A 20,257-nucleotide genomic window follows, 5' to 3' on the forward strand; every position below is an offset into this window, starting at 1 on the left:
GGATCCAATAATCCAAACTGATATTTTCCTCTCCAAATCCCAAAAATCAAAGACACGTTATCGCAAAAGTCAACATCATTGATTCTACTAATATTCACCTAAAAGAGATTGAACCAGAAAAACAACACAGCCTTTGGGATAAAAAGAAGGCCACCTGTATGAAGAAGAAATTGCGGGATGACTACCATCAGCATGATGAATGATTGAAAGGAGGAAACCCATAATTGGTCCACTCCCAGCTCGGACAGATTATTTCTGTATTGGCATCAAAATACAAGAAAATACAAAGCTACTAGCAACATTACAAAGCACCTAAAAATATTTTACCCCAAAAAGAAAAAAAAGGACGGAACCGCAGAACCGTCCACCTATCATTTCATTTAACAATACAAAAACTATTGTACAGAACCCGGCAATGAAAAGATGAGATTGCCTGGCTGAGGAGCCCCAATTGATGGGATCCTCTCCTGAGAATTCTACTACCTGCCTATGTCACCCTTGCCTCTCCAAGACTCCTCTTCCCTGACTATGCCCCCATTCTGCCCACCATACTGCTCTGTTTTGGCATAGTGCATTTTAATGGCGGCCACCGGATCCGAAACACCTGTGCATGGTCCCCCCACTAGAATCCCTCCTCTTCCCATCACATTCATTCCTACAATCCCTCTACCCTGCTGCGACATTGCTTCAAATCCATTTCGTCTCTGCATCTCAGAGAATATGTCCTGCCGCTGCTTCATATCAACTGTAAATGGCTGAACTTTAGAACTATCCCGGTTCCTGTACATCTGATATTCCATCATCCCACCATTACTGCCACTAACTTCCCGGGGAGGAAAGACTGACAGACCATTTAAACTACATTCACTGCTCTTGACAACAGCTTGCAGTGCCTGCTGCTCCACTTTAGGGGAAGAGGAAGGATAATTGCCAAATGCAGCAGGATACTTGGCAAGCAAAACAGCTGAATCTGGCAAAGACGGAAACCCAGTTGGTATTCTGTTCCCGTCCCAATAACCATAACTCCTTAAAGGAACATTTTCGAGGCCAATGTTACTGCAGTCAAACTTAAGCATAGACAGATTATTACCATCTGCATTCGGATGACCAGTGAATTTCGTAGTTGAGGACTTGCCACAGTGTCTGGGATGATTTGTCTCTTTATCACTATCATGAGTGGTGAGTATCTGACCAAAAAGTTTGAAATCACCATTTCTGCATGGTTTGTCTGTATCGGATAAACTCCTCGAATGGGATCTTGATTGATCAGTTAGTTCTTCTACTTTTGTGGATAGAAGAGGATTTTCTGATGCTGAACTGTTAGGTTTTGAGCTACTACATTTACGTAGAAAATCTTGGACAATTTCTGGAGAAGGTAGAACCACTTCAGAATTTGACATGCTTTGAGACTTAGAATGCGGTAGACAACTAATATCTCCATTCATTTCTTTCTTGGTTGGAATATGCAGGGGATAGTCCCTGAGATCCTGGGAGGACCCACCGGGTGGATGCCCTGAAATGTGTTGCTGATGGTCTGCAATGTTAACAGATGTATTACCCTGCTTAGACTCCCGAAGATCAAAGATGGATAATAGCCCATCCTGGCTAGGTGTTCTCTCACACTGAGACGGGGCAGAGACCTGTGACAACATATTTCCCACTGCTGGAGAACTGTCCTGTCGCAAAGAGATAGCAGGAGGATCCAGCACAAGCGAAAACTGATGCAAGTTTCCAGAGTTTAAACTAAAACCTGAACAAGAAATCGTATCCACAACTGGAAATAGGGCATTTCTGGTTATATTTGAATCTTCCACCGAGCCACCTTCATCACCAGTATGCATATTACCTGTTTCATCTCCTTTTTCAATCAAGTTATTTTGTGGGAATGAAAGTCCTTTTGCCCCTGAATCATTTTCAAGTCTTTCAGGATAATCGTCACCAGCAGTATTAGTCCGAGAAACAGAATTTGATGACGGAGATGAAGCAACAGATGCTGAAACAGGATCAGAACTTAGCCGTTCAGCCACTTGATCTCTTTCAGCTTCTGTATCAGTCAAAACAACCGCATTTTCCTGGGCCTGAGCTGATGCAGACAGCATCTCAGCAGAGGTAACGTTCATGATATCGCTGCCATTCTCCAGGACTAGATCAGGCTTATCTTCTGTCTGACATGCTTCAGCTTCCTTGTGATCTGATGATAAGCCCACCCGTTTATCTTCACTAGAGCTGTTTAAATTCGTCTGCAACTTTATGGTCCCCACAGTATCAGATTCATCCTGATTTATGTTCAGGACACAAGAAGGCAAGTCCTCGTCTATTTTGGCTCCCAATTGATTATTGCAGATAGCAGAACTAGTCTCCATAATATAAGCATCTTCCATGTCACTCCCACCTCCATTGACATCATCACTCAGTGGTGTCCCTCCATTTTGAGACACAGATTGTATCGAGTCTAGTCCAAGGCATTTCCGAGCTTTACTGAAGAAAACCTTGCACTGATCCCTGGATCTTGTTCTGACACATCGTGATATCTTTACAAAATCCTTACCATAGGATGAGACAGCTTGAATGAAGATAGATTTTTCCTCATCTGTCCAATCGGTAGGATCCATATCCCCACAGCTCTCATCCGAACATGTATCATCATCCACATTTTCTGTAATATCAGATGTCGAAGACCGTTTAATAGCAGAATCCATTTTCTGACACTTCGAGTCCCGACAGCCCTCAGCAGGATCGATAGAGCTCGTTATGCAAGAACTCATTGCCTCTGAGGACAAGGAACCACATATACCAGCTAAAACATCAGCAGCAACGGTTTCTCTCTCATTCCCAAGAATATCAAAGCTTCCTGATCTTTCAATTAAGCTATCATCATGCCGTGATGACCTAGACTCACTGCGCCCTCTAAAAAAGACCCTACCAGAAGATATCTGCTGATTGCAAGTGACATTGTCAGCACGGGCTGCCATCGCTGAAGCCGCACCTAACAGATCAAGAGAGACAGCATTCATCTCACGATTCCATTTCTTCACTGAAGGCACCAAATAGGTAGTAGCAGAGGACCTCCACTGTTCAGTCAGACCAAGTTTCTTCTTTGTTTTCCCAAAACAATCAGATTTGTGATTCTTGTAGTAGAATTCAACACAGTCTGCTGTTGTCTTGTGATCAAGAAAAGATGCAATTTTTCTAAAATCCTTACCAAAAATGGCTAGCTTATCCATGAAAATTTCTCTCTCTTCTGAAGTCCAGGGATTGATCATAGCTCTTTCTTTCTCAACAGCACATGGATCTTCAACCAATCCGTTTCTAGAGATAAACCTTGATGATACCTTCTCCTTCTCATCCAAAATTAATTCTGGCATCTTCAGACCATCCCTGTAATGTTTGACTTGGGAATCTGAGAGCAGCTTGCTAGTGAAATTGACTACCTCCATGGTAGGTACCAGGCTCAAATTTCCTGCTGCAAAGACAGATAATGAAATGAAAAGAGAAAATGTGTCATAGGCTTTGATGTCCTCTTCTTAAAAAAGCCAAAAAAAACTCTTTTAATTTCCAAGTCTAATACATAAAATACATACTGGTCGTGAATAAAATGTACATAAAATAAATGAAAAAATGCTAGCAACAGAAAAAACAGAGTAATAGTGAATTACGCAGGTCACCCAGGCCATAGGAGATGTGAAGAAAACTCTCCGTTTGAACTAAGTCTATATAAGTGAATAAGAGACATGAGATGGATAACTTCAGAAATGTAGTTACTACAATAATCACTACAACAAAGGTGATATAAAAATCACTATAAAAAAATTCCAAATACACCTAGAGAGCTCTCAGTCATTTGGTGTTGAAGCTAGCAAATCCAGGGCATGAATAGTTATCAATTGGAACCTATTAATTAAACCATCCAACAAAAACACCAACATGCATATCTAAGCCATCCTAAAAACACAACTGTATCTGGTCTCATTGTAGATATGCTTATTGACTTGTAAATCTTTTGTAAATGGGTGGTGCCCCCCGGCACCAACACACTAATACATCTCTACACTTATATTTAAAAAAAAAAACACAACTGTATCTGTCCCAGGAGTTCTGAATCTAAATATTCATATCTCATTCATTCCTGGAAGCTACAAACTAACAAAGGCCAAGGAAGTACCAATTAACTATAGTTCTCAACATTTATTTAGCTCTGTTAATGTAGCTTAATCAGGGAAGAGATAACTAGCCAAGTGTGTACCATTTTAAAAGAATATTCAACGACTTATTGAGATACAATAGGAACTCTGTACCTCGCACCACAACTGGAATCAGGTGATATACATTACCATGGTATTTAACTTGAATTTTTTTCCCAAGTGAAGAGACAGTTGATTCATACTGCTATAACCTACTCTTCTCAAACAATTAAAAACATTCATGGGATGATTTTATTACCCAGTTAGTTGGTGATTCATAACCTTGTTCTATTTATAATACTGAAAGATAAGAAGAATTAACTTCCACTCTGAACTAGTTTAAAAAAAAAAGACACCCTTTAATAACTAACAAGAAACATTTCACTGCAATGTGCCCGCCAAGAATTTGAAAACCCTTCAAAATTCTTCACCCTACTAACGAAATGAGGATTGATGTCGGTCAATAATTGGACATCAATTTGGATACAACTAGCCAGATGTTAAGTCATAAATTTCAACGTATGGAACTTGAATTCTCCTGGTTTATTCTAGGTTTCCCGCAAAATTCACTAGTTCAGAATTAACCTCAACATGAATGTAAGTTTCCAACTGCCACTGCTGCACCATGTCTTGCTCCCCCCATCTGTGCCTCAGAACTCGCTTGCCCTGTTTAGATCTAATGTTTTTCACAATTTACCTATTCTGCCAAAATATTTTCAAAACGCCATAGATGAAATATTTCTAAATCATTGTTCTTTATCCTCTATTATATCAGCATTTAAAGCTTGCAGGCCCTCTAAGTAAGAACGAAGTTAACCTTAACCTAAGTTGTATAATGATAAAATCCACCAATAAAGAAAAACAACATTCTGATAAATCAAGAACCAAAAAGAATTTCTTACCAGGGGAAGAGAACCGTGAGCGGATGGAGGACCGATACTTCTGATACCCACCATTCACTGTACGTAAACTTAGTTCACATTTCTTGTGAGATTTTGCACGGAACCTTCGTATTGATGTCAGCCGCACATCTTCCTTCCACAGGTGCTGAAAGGCTCTAAACTTAAGAGTTAAAACCCTCTCCTTAAATCTTAAAAAGTGTTTCCTTTTTGCAAATCTTTCTTTGATAAACGGATTATCCTGCCAAGAAGAGATATAAGTAGCTCCTAAGACATCAACATGACAGTTTTTGCTTGGCAATAATTTATTACATTCTTCAGAAGCTTTACTAGCAACTTCCTTATTCGAGGCCAATATGCTATCACATATATCAGCATACAAATTGGTACCACTAGGAACAGGTGCATCATCTTTGTTGTTCATAATCAAACTATCATCAGCACAACCAGATGCATGATTCTCTTCCTTGCTGGAAGGAACAGGATTCATAGGTTCAATTGCTTCAACACTAGTGGAACATTCCGCACTTTTTACCATCTCAGGTGGGGACACATCATTCAACAAAGATAAAGGTTCCACAAATTTAGATGTAGCAGTTCCAGGGCTGTCAATATCCTCTTTCTTAGCATCTACAAGAGTTGATTGCAAGGCACCATTACAAACAGGCACTTTCTCCACTTCCACATCCATACAAGAATCAATTTCCAAGGGAGCAGGTCGCTGGATCAAACTAGAGGCAGAGTCTTGCTCCTTACCAGCATTCACCTTGCCCTCAACTAGCAAAGAACAAGAGATAGCAGGACAAGGGCACAAGTCTCCAGACTGTGATTTCAACACCTTGAGTTCATTTTCAAGCGAATCAATTTCAGATTCAGTCACCTCCAATGTCTTCAAAATGTCACCTTTCCATACAAGCAACTTGCTCATTGCAGTAGTTCTAACAAAACTAGAATCCACAGAACCAGAATCATCAGATTGAAGAAGTTCAGTTAGTGAACAACCCAAATTAACAATTGAGATGATATCTAGCTTCTCTAAACTAAAAGAGGATCCCTCAATCTGGTTGTGAGAGCCAAGACTAGGTGAACTGCATAAGTTACTAATATCATTGTCAACATTAACTGCCTTGCCAAATGACTTCTCTTCTACACCTGTAATGATGAGATAAGCACTTAGATATAGCAAATAAAGGTTTGGTTGATGAGATAAACAGAGACAAAAAAGAGAAAACTAATGCAACAAATCAAAATTTCATATTATCATTACCAGAATCCTACCAATATTAGGACAATTCATCAGCCAAAAAACCAACCTTCCAGGAAACAAATATTTCAAAGCCGTGCTGCCTGAAATATTGAGCAAAATTCCTGGCAAGATACCACTCATCACAAGTACGAGGCTTCCCGCTCAAGTTTAACAAAACAAACAAGTAATGGATAAAACGCATTACATCAACATGAATACAAATAACTTCTGAATGTAACCAAGACTAGACCATAACTATTAGTTTATATGTTCTTTCCCAGAAGCAGCAAATGTATAAATCAGCATTTCCGAACATCATATTGGGATCATCAATGAAAGTTCATGACCAATCATTTGGAAAAAAAAAAGATAACGCATGCTTCTTCCAAGAGATGTCACATTTGGGTCCTCAATGGAAGTTCACAAACTACTTTTTGAAAAAAAAAATAACACATGTTTCTTCCAAGAGTAAAAATGAATATATGTTTTAAATAACGGCACAAAAGAATGTCAACCATGTATATCACAAAAGAAAAATAATCATATAAGCATATCGATTTGAAGATGTCAATAATCCCAACATCTTATCGTAAAAAAAGATGGTGAGCTTTTCACAAAATCAGTAGCATCTGACACCTGTTCCACACAGCTAACCAATTTAGATTCAACACTCTCCTGTTTCTTTGTTTCCAAGCAGACCAGAAAACAGCATAGGGAATGGAGGAAAAATACATGTCATTACAGGAAGCTTTATTTGATGTACGTCCTTATTTATCCCTGCTTCGTTTACCTGTATGACTAACTAAAACCATCCTATAAAATGTGCCACCTCCAGCCAGTTGGTAAGGACATGCCATTCAGGTCTTTCTTTTTAAATATAAGACATACCATTCAGGTCTTAAAACACTAAGCAACCAGCAATAATATCAAATACATAGAACAAGAACCATAACTATAAACATCTCTACTCCTTGAAAGCTATCAATGGTTCCCAATCGGCAACCCAAAAATCAAGACTTAACATTAACTGAAGTAGGAGAACAAATTAACCAACACAAAAAAGAGCCACGTGATAAAGCAAGAAGGTCGAAAGACACCACACATGACTCTGTCAAAAAAAACTACAAGCAAAAGCCAACATGGTAAAAAGAGAGCAAATACTAAGAAGATTGATGCAAAAGCATTTAAATGCAAATTCCCAGTATAAAACAGATTGTTAGCTATAACTCAGATACATAATTTCTTTATGGCCAATGACAATGAAACACAAATGTCACAAGTTTGATGCAAGACAACAGCTTGTCAAGCTTAACAAAGCCATATCTTCAGCATAGCAATTCAATAACCCTGAACTTTCATGACAGTACCATCATGAGAACTTTAGGATTTGGCAACAGAAAAAAAAAATCAACATAAAATTTTTGCCTTTTAAAGACACTATGTCACTTCCTGAACTTATATTCACCAGTAATCAACACTTTCGAATAATAACAAAGAGGATAATCAAAAACTTACCAGGTGAGGAACTGCAGGCAACAGAGGAAGGAGTTGCAGGAGAGGCACAATCTGCAAAGCTCATAACTCTAGGACTTTTATCGGCCGAGTTTGAACACAGAGAACGTGTTTCTGTATTATGAGTTGAAACCGCAGCTCCATCCTTGTTTATAGTCACATCAGGTCCTTCAACCTTCTTTTTCTCATATTTTGCCAGTCCCTCACCCCAACCAAGGCGAGGCTTCTTCCTAGATGATGTCTCCTCCAATGGAACAGCAGATGTCACACAGGCAGCAACATCCCCTGATGGAGACTGAATAGGGGTAGCATTCTTCACCAGTAACTCAGTTTTTGCCTCACTGGACTCCACACCTCCCAAGCTCTTTGAGCTACTTGAATGACTAAAACCAGAACCCCGAGAAGATAAGCTTCCAGAACGAGTCCATTTAAGAGGCTTCCAGTCCATTGAGCCCAGTGAGTTCTCTCTTTCACATCTCTGCCCTGTTCCCAACCCACTGACACCGCTTAGCTTATTATCATGCTGATCCTTCTCCCATGTGTTTGCAGAATCTGAATGAGGATGAGATTGACATGTTAGTATGTCATCCATTCTCTGATCATTGTTCCCATCATGTGGTCTCCCGAGCGTGCTTGGAGATCCATTGCCTATTTCCCAAGAATGACCTTTCCAATCTCTCTGGTTAGAAGAGCCTCTGTTTTCCCTATTACTCCTGCTGTATTTCCCATCTCCCCGAGACACTGATAGCCGGCAGTTCTCATCTTCAAACATCTTGTCACTGGACCGAGGCGCATGCCCATAAACCCAGTTGTCGTCAGTAAATAGATGCAAACCACCCTGCTTACCATGACCTTCAGAGAATATTTAAAACAAAAAGAAGAACGATATTACAAAAAAGAAGAATTGACACACACAAACTGTATCTTAAAGAACAAATTTTCTGCATGATCATCAACCTCGCATAAGTTCCAGATCTACTCAATAGCCGGAAAATAAACCGAAAAAATCATCATTAACAAAACCCATACCAGATTATCATCCCGTCAACCAGGACCCCCTCATAAAAGAAAAAAAATAGAACATCGATCCTCAGCCTTTAGCGGTTAAAGGAAGGCACATATGATTACAAAATATCCCTATTCAAAAGAAAAGGCCCTGATAACCAGAGAAAGTTGTGCGCAAAATAACATATATTAGCCGACGGAGAAAATCAGACACAAAGAGCTAAGGCAGAGCAAGAAGAAAAAAACTCACCAGGTCTCCGGAAATCTGCGGATCCCCAGCGAGCGAATTCTCGGGACACGTGGTGAGAGGAAGACGACATCGTAGAGGAGTCCCTCCATCTAGCCACGGGACCAAGCGACGACTCTGACCTCTCGTGCTTCCTCTCCTTGGGGAAGTCCTTCCGATCCCAAGGCAATGGTTCAGGCGGCATCAAAATATTCCACTCAATCGCATGAGAACCACAGAGCTTTCAGGAAATGAAACCCTACTCACTTTTTTTCCGTGCCGAAATGAGACAACAAGAGAACAGCCCAAGACGGTCACCAGATCGAACCAAATCCCGTCTTCTCAGTCAAAACACACCTTAACCAGGAAAACAACTCAATCTAGGGCTCCGCCAAGACGCGAAAGCCGGAGAAAAACAGAGCTAAGGACTAAAAGGCACTCTTTCCTAGCGTTTCCTTGCCAAAATGCACCGTGCCGCCCCCCAATCTAGGGTTTCAAGGATGCAGGAAGCGCAAAAATGGATGACCGCCGAAAGAAAAAGAAACAGAACAACCTCATAAACAACTCGTACTTCTCCGTGGTTTACAGAACAGGATCGAGGCAGACAATTGGCGACGCCATGATAAGTTACTTCGAGAGGAGCAGATTGGGTTCTTTATCTTCTTTTCTTCTCTTGCCTACGAAGAAGAACGCAAAATTCTTCTAGTTTTCTCGGCGTTTCTCGGACTATGGATTGTTTGGAGGAAAACCTATGGGACGAGAAAGTGAGAACGTGAGCCGATAAGGGACAAAGAGCGCCTTGAGAGAGAGAGAGAGGAAGAAAGAAAGAGAGAGAGAGAGAGAGAGAGGCCCGTATCTCAACGGCGCTATTAAACCATATTTCAATTTCATTTCACGTCCGCTAAATAAAATATTATTTTTTTAATTTTAATTTTAATTTTTTTAATTTATTTGCTTCTCTCTCTTTTTTACTTTTTTGCCAATCAAGCTTTTTCTTTGCCTATTTGGCCCCTCTTCTATTTAACCAAAAATACCCCTGTTTTTATCTCATATTTACGGCACGAGGGTCGCTTTTCCTCACGCGCCGCTTATCACCTGTTTTTACACATTTACCCTCGGCGAATATAATTAACATTTAATTAATAAATTTATACAGAAAAAAAAATATATATATTATTTTAATTTTAAATTTTACATTTTTCTAATATATATATATAGTAGTTTTAGTCTATTCAAAAAAAAAAAATTACTAATTTTTATTTAAGAAAATCCTAAATTCCTAATTACCTGCAATTTCCAATCCCTAAAAAATAACACTTGATTTTATTTTTAATAGGAACGTGCATTTAATTTCAATAGTTAATTATGTTTTGAAATTTTCAAAATAAACATACTTAATTTGTGGATTAAACTAACCAAACATTTTTAAGTTAATGGATAATCAAATCAACTAAATTAATCTCAAATGAATTTCTCAATTAATTCGTAAATTATTATTTTAGTATATGGTACCATATAAAAGTTATATAATCATAAGTCATATTTTTTACATATTTTTTAATGTACGGTAATTTTATTTACTATATAGTAATTATAATTATTCATGCACGTTGTCAAAATGTTGAGTTACTGCCTTATTTTTATGCCATTGATTGCTCTGTCCAGAACTCGGTGGACACAGATAATAATAACAATCATCACTTGAAATTTCTAATAAGACAACATGGAAAATATATATATATATATATACACACACACGTATGTATGTATATGTATATGTATATGTATATGTATGGGCAATTGTTTTGACAAGGACGATGGTGTAGGAGGATGTAACAACAGCTTATTGGTCTGGACCAGGACCAGCTTTTTTTTTTTTTTTTATGTCAAGGCCTGACCTTGACTTCATTTTGACTTAAGCTTAAGCTTATTCAAATCCAATAATTAAAGGCTTAACTCCTGGTATTAATACTACAGAAGTTTACTTCTATATTTTCCAATATTCTTGCTTGGAGGTTGGACCATGTTATATTTTTATTTATTATTATATATTTATATTAATAAATAACTTTTAAAAAATACAAAAAGTTTATGAAAATTCAATAATAATAATAATATAAATATATATATATATATATATATATATATATAAGAGTATAGCCTGGTGGCCACTCTACTTTTTATTTATCCTCCTATTTTCTAATTCCAAAATAAGAACATCTCTTTCTTTTTTGTGAAGGGATCAGGAAGAAGCTGATCCCTTTCCTTATCTCACTTGTCACAACATTTTTTGGTATTGTATACATACACATACACATACATATACGTATACACATACATATACGTATACACATACATATATGTAAAGATTTATTTGGCTGATATGATTTATGTATATAATCTATGCTAAATTAAAAAAAAAAATGCATTTGAGTTTTTTATAACAAATAGTTTTGCACTCAAAAGTTATTGGGATGATGATTTTTATGTCTATAATAAATATATGTATTATTTGATTTAATGGGTAATATATATATATGTATATGTGTATGTGTATGTGTATGTATATGTATATGTATATGTATATAAGATAATTTATGGTGTCCTTAAAAAGAATTAATCCATTTCCAAAATTGAAAACATTTGGAGAAGCATACTTATCAACTAACCTAAACTTGCTAAAAATAGAAGTAAAATTACCCAAATATTAATATTAAAAAATAATAAAATTGAAAAATTTAAATTTTTATAAACTTTAAAAAACCGTTCAATTGAAAAAAAAATATTACGTCATCCAAAATGAAGGATAATTTAGTAATTCCAGAGAGTGTACGAGGGCTTTCGGGTAAATTCAGTTTTTCCCGCCTCGAAGATCCACGGACGGGGTCAAAGCCAAAACACGACAATTTTGACGACGTCATCGCAGGGGCTGGGACACGTGCGGAACGGAGACGCGTGTAACACGATCGGGTTTGGCGTGAACTGGGGTCTCCGGACACTCACGCACGTGCGAGTCCGCGCGTGCCGATCTCGCATCTGATTAAATTACGGGCAAACTCGTTCCACCCCGCGAGAAGAGCGCGCAGCGAAGGAAAATTTAGGGCTGACGTGGAGAATCTAATGCGGCATCTTCCCCCTTCTCGTCGGTAGGATCATACGATTCCTTCTTTCGATAATCCACGACTTTTTTGTGATATTACGTTTTTGCCATTGCCGAGGGGGTTCAAAACGACAAACACCTACCAATAAAAATAATTCAATATAACGTCTCTTGTAATATTAATAAATTAATAATTAATTTTAAAATTAAATTATTATATTCCTAATTTAAGGACCGACCGCATTGAGTCATTAATTTCCTACGTTACACTTTGTTTTTTAACAGTTTATTTTTCGTAATTTAATTATTAAAATTTTAAATAATTTTTAAGTAATTACAAAATAAAATTCCTTAATATTCGTTAAAAGCCACATAATTTTATGAAATAAAATAATAATCGGGTTTATTAATATTTTTATTTTTTAATTATTTTTATTCATTTAAAGTCAAAGTTAAGTTTACTTATTTTTTAATAAAATTAAATATAAATTTTTATTCAGTGCATCACTGGTGTATATATTTACCAACAATATAATACTCTAATAAATTGTATTATATTTAAATATTATAATTTATGAATTATGTAAAATTTATTAATCTATAATATTTAATTTAATAAAATTAATAATTTTATATTCATATTCTTAAAATTATAATAATTAAAGAGTTGAATTTTATTATAAATAAAAAAAATATTACGTGTAGTATTTTAAATTTTTTAAACAAGAAAAAAAATAGAGTGTAAAATACACTAATAGATTGACAAAGGGTAGATGCTTGATGGGGCGGCATACCATTAAAATATATGGAGGTGCACGTTTTTCAAACCCTTGATTTGGCACCCGCTCATCGCTAATCCATTTTGCTGTTGCGGAGTCAGCTATCAGCTATTTCAGGACATGGATTTTTGACTTCATCCCGGCAGCCTAAGTGGGTTGCAAAATCTGGCTTTTGCAAATATATGAAAAGGCCCAATTGAACTAATCGAATGGAGGCCTACTATTAGTAAGAATTGAGGTGGTATGGAAATGTTAACTAGGCCCATTGTTAAGCACAGTAATCACAAGTTAATACCCACAAAAGAAAAATTATATGTAGTTTAATTATAGTTGTTGAACTTGAAAGATTAATATATGTTGTCGAAGAAATCATTGCATTTGTGCTGAGTAAATAAAATATGCATTGAGTTTGAGATGTGCCTTTGAAAATATAAGTGCTTGGAGGTTTTGTAAGCTTGAATCTTGGTAAAAGCTCATGTGGGTAATAATCAATTTGGTAAAATTCATCTGTAAAAAAGCAAAAAGGGGAGGAGGGGAGGGGGCTAAAATTCAATGTTTATGAAAATTAACATTCCCTTTCTGGTCAATCCTCTTTCTCCAATTACAAACCAACATTCCATCTATCATTTTCTCTCCTTTTCTGTTTGTTGTTTGTTTGTTTGTTTGTTTTTTTATTATTTTTTTCCAGTCTCATCCTCGAATTGAGGGGGGAGGTGGAGATATGGAGTTGGAGTATGCAAATGAGTTTCCAATGTCATATTGCTGCCAATCGCTATCAACCACCGCAAATTTCTTCATTTAATTCCTGTCTGCATTTGTTAGTTGGACATGTGGGTCATCCCCTGCCAATCACACTTACGAATCATTAATAATTTTCTATATTTTTCAGATTTTTTACTAATATAATATGATTCAGTCTGTAATGGTAATGAAAAAGTGTCTGTTAAAAATTTTACAGAGCAATTAAAATGAATTTAAACAAGAACCAAAATAATGGAACAGCTTCTTGCACGCATCATTTTCGTAGTATTCTCACCAAAAAATCAGTCTAAAAGCTGTTGAAAACTTTGTTTGTTCTAAACTTTTAACTAATTGTTTAGTAATCAGCTGTCAACTTCACGTCTTCAAGCAAACGCATGTCCATGTGCGCCTCTCACCTGTTCCGTCAAACGCCTGACTGAAGCAAAAGCAAGAAGCAACCCAGAAAAGTTCATGGCTTTTTTGATTAGTCAACAAACCCACCAATTAAATACACCGTTAAGGACAAACTGCGTGGGTTTTGAGCTCCACACTCATGCTCTTCACACCTCATTCTCACAACTAATATCAATCATTAGATCTCGTATTAAATACCCAAATTCCATTCATGTCTATCCTCACATCCTCATTCTTTTTCTCCTAACTCCGGAGATCTTTTGGGATCTGGGTTTTGGTTTGTTTTAGGATTCCTGGTTAAATTCATTGAATACCCACATTTGCTGTTTTTGGGTATTCTTGTTTTTTTCATCCAGCTGTTTGTGGGTTGTAATTTCTTGTGATTCCCTTTCATGGAATTTTCCATTTTGGGTTTAGAATATTTATTTTGAAGACCCAGCAGTAATTTTTTAAGGTGTCTGTACCTGGGTTCTTCTTGTTTTTGTTCTTTATTGATTGATTCCTTGATGGGTAATTCCGCATCTTCTATTTGTTTCATCGTCTTCTTATCGCTTTTACTCTGTATTTGCTTTGCATTTTCTTTTTCTCCTCTGGAAGAACAAGAGAGAGACAGAATTATTGAATTACCTGGGCAGCCAAAGGATGTTGGATTTGCTCAGTACTCGGGTTATGTGACAGTGAATCAACAAGCTGGGAGGGCATTGTTTTACTGGTTGATCGAGTCACCACTGAGTCGTGTACCCGCGTCAAGACCACTGGTCTTGTGGCTCAATGGAGGTCCTGGTTGCTCTTCTGTTGCCTATGGAGCAGCTGAAGAGATTGGACCTTTTCGGATTAGGCCTGATGGGAAGAGCCTTTACTCCAATCCTTATGCTTGGAACAAATGTATGTCACAATTTTATAACAGAGGCAAAATATTGTACCATCCATTTTACTTTTATATTGATTTGTTTTTACAATTTGATGTGTTGTTAGTGGTGAATTTGCTGTTCCTCGAATCTCCAGCCGGTGTTGGCTTCTCATATACGAATACCTCATCAGATTTGTACACATTTGGTGACCGGAGAACAGGTAATTCTTTTACTTTCTTAATTGTCTTGAATGAAGTATTTGTCGTATGTTAATGGCTCATGATTATGTTTGGAACAAAATGCAGAGTTTATGTGGCATTCATTTGTAAATGTACTGAGGAAAAATGCAAATCTATTGCGAGATATAAAATTTGAGTTCATATGAAATTTTGCGTAGGATTGGACTAATGAATTCCAAATTCTATTAGATTTGCAATTCTGTTTTTTAGTTGAGATACTTATATATTTGGTAAGGAACCCATATAAATTTCGGATTTGTTTCAGATATAGTCGAAGTATGTTTCAAATGATGTATGGAATGGTTGATTTTTCTAGATGTTTTTTGGGTCTCTTGGTGTTTGTAAATTTGCAGCTGAAGATTCATATGTGTTTCTTGTCAATTGGTTCGAAAGGTTTCCGCAGTACAAGCATAGAGATTTCTACATTGCTGGAGAAAGTTACGCAGGTATTAAGTTATAGCCTTTTCATCAGTCTTTTGCTTCTGGAAACTTTTATTGGATGCTTAATGTGCTGATTAAAGGGCCAAACTTTGGATAAATGTCTCAGGTCATTATGTTCCTCAGTTGTCACAAATTGTATATGAAAGAAATAAGGGGATTGAGAACCCCATTATTAATTTCAAAGGTTTCTTGGTAAGAATTTATGCCTTAAGAGACATTTTCAATTAGAGTTTTTCCAAGTTCTTGGACTTCTTACGGGCTTCTGTTTTTCTTTTTGCTTCGAGTTAGGTAGGAAATGCTGTTACTGATGACTACCATGATTTCATTGGCACCTTTGAATATTGGTGGACCCATGGTTTGATCTCTGATTCAACCTATCGAAATCTACGTCTTGCCTGTGACTTTGGATCTTCTCAGCATCCTTCATTGGAATGCACGAATGCCCTCAGAGCTGCAGAACTGGAGCAAGGAAATATTGATCCATATAGCATCTTCACACCACCTTGCAATGACACTGCATCATTGAGGCACAACCTAAGGGGTCATTATGTAAGCTTTCTTGAATCGTTTTGTTTACTAACAAGTTGATTTAAGGTTCTCAGTAATTGTCAATAGTAAAAAAAGTAAATAGAATATAGACATGAAATGGTGAGACGTTTCATGTCTGAATTGAAATTCTCTGCAGTCTGATGTGATGTCCCTCTCGTGAAAGGGGCTTGTCATTGTAATTTTTTGTTTGTTTCTGAGTTTTCAGCAGGCTTTGGCACTTCAATCATTAGGCTTCTGATATTGAATCTGGGGAGCTATTTGGAAATATAGTTGAAAAGCTATGATCTGGGTTAACATGTAATGAAATATGACATTCTCACAACATTTAAATACGAGTCAAGTGATAATTTTTCCTTAGAAACACTATTAGAAACAACTTGTCCATAGAAACAACAGCAAGTGTTAGATAAATATGCATATTTTGTTGTACCTGTTAGACTCCTAGAATGATTTTTTGGGGAAAAATGAATCTGAGGTTAGTTGAGAATGCTGGTAGTTCACGCATATTTACACGAAAATAATCTCATATTTTCCTTTTACGAAAATAAACTTGAATAATGTTGGCTTCCACAAAATTTTAGAAATATCTTTATGTTTGGTCTCCAAATGGGGCTTGGCATTCAATTTGTGGGCTCAACTTGGTTACTCATGTTGAGTTTGAAGCTGTTGGGGACCCTCAAGAGTTAAGTGACATATCGGTATTATCTGAATGCTGGTTTGCCTTTTCTGTTAACATGCTTGTGGCCCACTCATTTAAAAAAAATGCAGAAGGTATAAATTGGCATGGGTCAACTAGAAAAATGTTTTTCAATGAGTAATGCCAAACACATGGTATTGTGTAAAATTTTGGTGTGGTAAATTAAAAGAAGCTTGCAAAAGGAGGAAAAAGGAGGAATATTCTTCAACTCTTTATAGTTCTGTTTAAAATTTTGTGCTAGGTCCAAATTAATTTTGTATATTTCAAACACATATACGATACAATTTTGCATAAATCTGAAATGGAAATACTATTAGAAATTTGCATTTTGATTTAGATGCTTGAATTTGTTTGTTTCATCCCCTGCCCGTCTCCCTAGCCAGAAGAAGATAAGAAAGTAAAAAGAGCTGCTAGATTCGACTTGCACATGCCATGTAATTTTATTTTACTATCTCGAAATAAGATCCTTTTGTTGCCTTGTAACATCATTCCTCTCAAAACCGTTTTTATTTGTTTATTTCTTTTTTTTTTTTGAGCTAACTCTTACTTTAAAATTCAGCCATGGATGTCCAGAGCATATGATCCTTGCACTGAGAGATATTCGAATGTGTATTTCAATCTCCCAGAAGTTCAGAAGGCATTCCATGCAAATGTAACTGGAATTTCTTACCCATGGAAAGCATGCAGGTAAGTTTTTTCTTAGGAAGTTCTAGATATTCTTAACATTACTAGTTTCTTGCCTTTGATTTTATCAAATCTCTATCTTTTGCAGTGATATTGTTGGAGATTACTGGGCAGATTCTCCGCTCTCTATGCTTCCTATATACCGAGAACTCATTGCTGCTGGCATTAGGATATGGGTATTCAGGTAATTCTGCACAGACTCATTCCTTAATACCTTCCTAGTTTCTCCAATGTGTTGGTGAATTTGTTGAAGTTAGAAAATTTTCTCATTGAACAAGTTGACTTCCTGAAGCAAAGTCTATAGTTTACTGCTCTGCACCTTACCCACTAACACCTCTTCAGTCCTCCATAATAGCTGGTTTTCAGGGTGCATTCTGTTTGTAATGCATGGAGTATCTATGATATATGTCACGTGGAGTGTCTTTGATATGTATCGTGTTTACAAGAAAATGACATAATAGTTCCTTGATTAGACTCGAAAAAAGTCAACTTAGCCTAAATACATTGCCATTTATTAGTATCTTTTAAAGACCTTCTAATAACAACCAGAAAAAGATAATATCAAAATGATAAGGATTAAAATCAGAAGGTAAATGTCAAGAAGCTGGTGGTGTCCTACAGAAGAAGGGGTAAAAAGGAAAATGCATACATCAGCCACATCTCTATGAATGAAATCATCAAGAAAATCTATTTACCTCAAGCAAATCTATGTCTCCATTTCTCTATTATCTCTCTCTTTCTTCCCAGATTGGAGCCACGAGTAAGGTTTCTGACAGTAAATTTCTTTAATTGAGCCTATAATCTCCTTAATGGAACTCATATTACCTTAATTATCCTAAGTAATTTAAAAACAAATACAACTAACAAAATTACATAATTATTAGATCCACTTCAGAAGAAGTCATGCTCAGTGCTCATCCATTTTGTCAAACTAATATTATTCTGTTATGACTTACTGTAGGTTTTGTCAGACATTTTTGGCTATGCTTTTTCTTCTGAAAATCTTTCTGATTGATCTCTTTGTGCAGTGGAGACACTGATGCAGTGGTTCCTGTAACTGCAACTCGATACTCAATTGATGCCCTCAACTTACCAACTATCACCAACTGGTACCCGTGGTATGACAACGGAAAGGTAAATGTTGGTTAAAGATATGTTCTTTATAACTTTCCACAACGACATACTATGAAATGGTAATGAAAATATAATACAAATGCGATAAAGATTCGATTTCTCGTTCGATTTAAATTAGACGATCTTTATTCTTCTCTTTACAAGTGAAGCTAGAATTTGAATTGGATCGAAATAAGCTGTTATTGCGATAATCTCTTCACAAGAATTGTTCTCCTACGATGCAGGTTGGCGGGTGGAGCCAAGTATATAAAGGCCTAACTTTTGTATCAGTAACCGGAGCAGGACACGAAGTTCCCCTCCACCGGCCGCGACAAGCTTTCATTCTTTTCAGATCATTTCTCGAGAACAAGCCAATGCCAAAATAAATCCATTTAAACTTATTTGATGAATAATTGGGAGGTCAGGTAGAAACCATTCATGTATAGTAGTATATATCCATTGCTGGGGTGGAGAGAAAGGAAAAAGAAGCATTTCTTCTCTGCCCCTGTGGCATGATTTCTGAACTTACAGTTGCCTTTTGCTTTCTGGGTACAGTCTGTTTTAGTGAAAAGGATGAGGTGAGATTGAACTCTTGAAGTAAAACCATTACAATCTGAAAAGAGATTTGTAGAATACATTTGCATACAGTTCATTCTTTAATGGGGTTTCAATAAGTGATTGGTCTCTGTTTCTTGTATTTATGAAGAATTATTATTTCTAGAAAAAGTTCAAATTGTGGGAAAAATTCAGTCTTAGATTCTTGATTTTATTGCTTTATTTATATAATATTTCTGAAATATCGAATTACTAATTGCAGTTTATAGTAAATTAATTTAAAATATAATCGTATTATTTATTTATTTTTAATTTTTTAAAAATTATATAAATATTTAAATAAATATTAAAAATAATTTAAAAATTTTTAGCGTTAGTCGTAAAATTTTTTATAAAATATTTAAAAGTAATTTAAAATTTTTAAAGAAAATGAAGTATAATTTATATATTATATTTTATTTTAAAAAATAACTAAAAATTTAAACTATATATTTTTAGAGAAATGACGAAATCATTGAATAATCTTTTTATAAAGCTCTATCTATATATTTAGGTTTGTGGATGTTATATATATATATATATGTAAAGATGCCTTCGTGAATAGGAAATGATCGGCCCAAAAGTCTCTTTGACTATCTTGAAAATCAAGAAAATGTTATAAAAAATATATAATAAGATTTAATATATAGAATTAAACACATATATATATATATATACGTATGGGTGTTTTCACTTTTTTTATTTATAAATATTTCAACGATTTTCGATCAGGGCAAGTTGTTTAATTTGAGGTCGTCCCACTAATACGAGGCGTCAGATTGTTCGACTTTCCCTCGATGAAAGTCAAGATGCGTTTGGTCAAACCAACATGCGGCGGATATTCATCTATCTTCCTTGCCTTGATCAGTAGACCAATCTCACTCTCTCTCTCACACACACACGCGCACATACATGTATATGCATATACCATATGATAAAATATAATTTTAGTAATTTTATTATTTATTAATTCATATTAAATGTCA

The 20,257-nt window shown here is 36.0% G+C and overlaps 2 protein-coding genes across 3 annotated transcripts; one reads left to right on the forward strand and one right to left on the reverse strand.

Moving 5' to 3' along the window:
- Positions 1-159: 159 nt before the first annotated feature.
- Positions 160-9,898, reverse strand: LOC110814550 (Duplicated homeodomain-like superfamily protein). Of its 2 annotated transcripts, none has more exons than XM_088212396.1 (4): positions 9,094-9,898; positions 7,842-8,690; positions 5,084-6,232; positions 160-3,463 (listed from the first exon to the last, which is right to left on the reverse strand). In XM_088212396.1, the coding sequence occupies exons 1-4, from the start codon at positions 9,272-9,274 to the stop codon at positions 480-482; spliced, it is 5,163 nt and encodes a 1,720-aa protein (XP_088068522.1). In that variant the 5' UTR covers positions 9,275-9,898; the 3' UTR covers positions 160-479. The 2 variants fall into 2 exon arrangements, with proteins under 2 accessions (XP_088068522.1, XP_088068523.1); XM_088212397.1 differs by lacking the exon at positions 9,094-9,898 and adding an exon at positions 8,868-8,994.
- Positions 9,899-13,901: 4,003 nt separating this feature from the next.
- On the forward strand, positions 13,902-19,432 carry LOC110814656 (serine carboxypeptidase-like 27). Its single transcript, XM_022042203.2, has 9 exons — positions 13,902-14,988; positions 15,079-15,174; positions 15,547-15,639; positions 15,741-15,826; positions 15,923-16,183; positions 17,440-17,567; positions 17,653-17,748; positions 18,593-18,698; positions 18,923-19,432. The coding sequence occupies exons 1-9, from the start codon at positions 14,610-14,612 to the stop codon at positions 19,061-19,063; spliced, it is 1,386 nt and encodes a 461-aa protein (XP_021897895.1). The 5' UTR covers positions 13,902-14,609; the 3' UTR covers positions 19,064-19,432.
- The last annotated feature ends 825 nt before the right edge of the window (positions 19,433-20,257 follow it).

Source organism: Carica papaya, chromosome 2 (assembly GCF_054855325.1).
Source record: "Carica papaya isolate Zhongbai chromosome 2, ASM5485532v1, whole genome shotgun sequence".
In the NCBI taxonomy this organism is placed as follows: domain Eukaryota; kingdom Viridiplantae; phylum Streptophyta; class Magnoliopsida; order Brassicales; family Caricaceae; genus Carica; species Carica papaya.

What these genes read in the sequence shown, in the direction of transcription:
- LOC110814550 (XM_088212396.1), bottom strand. Translation starts at nt 9,274, where the DNA reads ATGCCGCCTGAACCATTGCCTTGGGATCGGAAGGACTTCCCCAAGGAG. An exon ending in CGCAGATTTCCGGAGACCTG is followed by an intron (nt 8,691 to 9,093) that starts GTGAGTTTTTTT and finishes TATTCTCTGAAG; the next exon opens with GTCATGGTAAGCAGGGTGGT. An exon ending in CTCACGGTTCTCTTCCCCTG is followed by an intron (nt 3,464 to 5,083) that starts GTAAGAAATTCT and finishes CTGTCTTTGCAG; the next exon opens with CAGGAAATTTGAGCCTGGTA.
- LOC110814656 (XM_022042203.2), top strand. Translation starts at nt 14,610, where the DNA reads ATGGGTAATTCCGCATCTTCTATTTGTTTCATCGTCTTCTTATCGCTT. An exon ending in ATTTGGTGACCGGAGAACAG is followed by an intron (nt 15,175 to 15,546) that starts GTAATTCTTTTA and finishes GTAAATTTGCAG; the next exon opens with CTGAAGATTCATATGTGTTT. An exon ending in ACAACCTAAGGGGTCATTAT is followed by an intron (nt 16,184 to 17,439) that starts GTAAGCTTTCTT and finishes TTTAAAATTCAG; the next exon opens with CCATGGATGTCCAGAGCATA.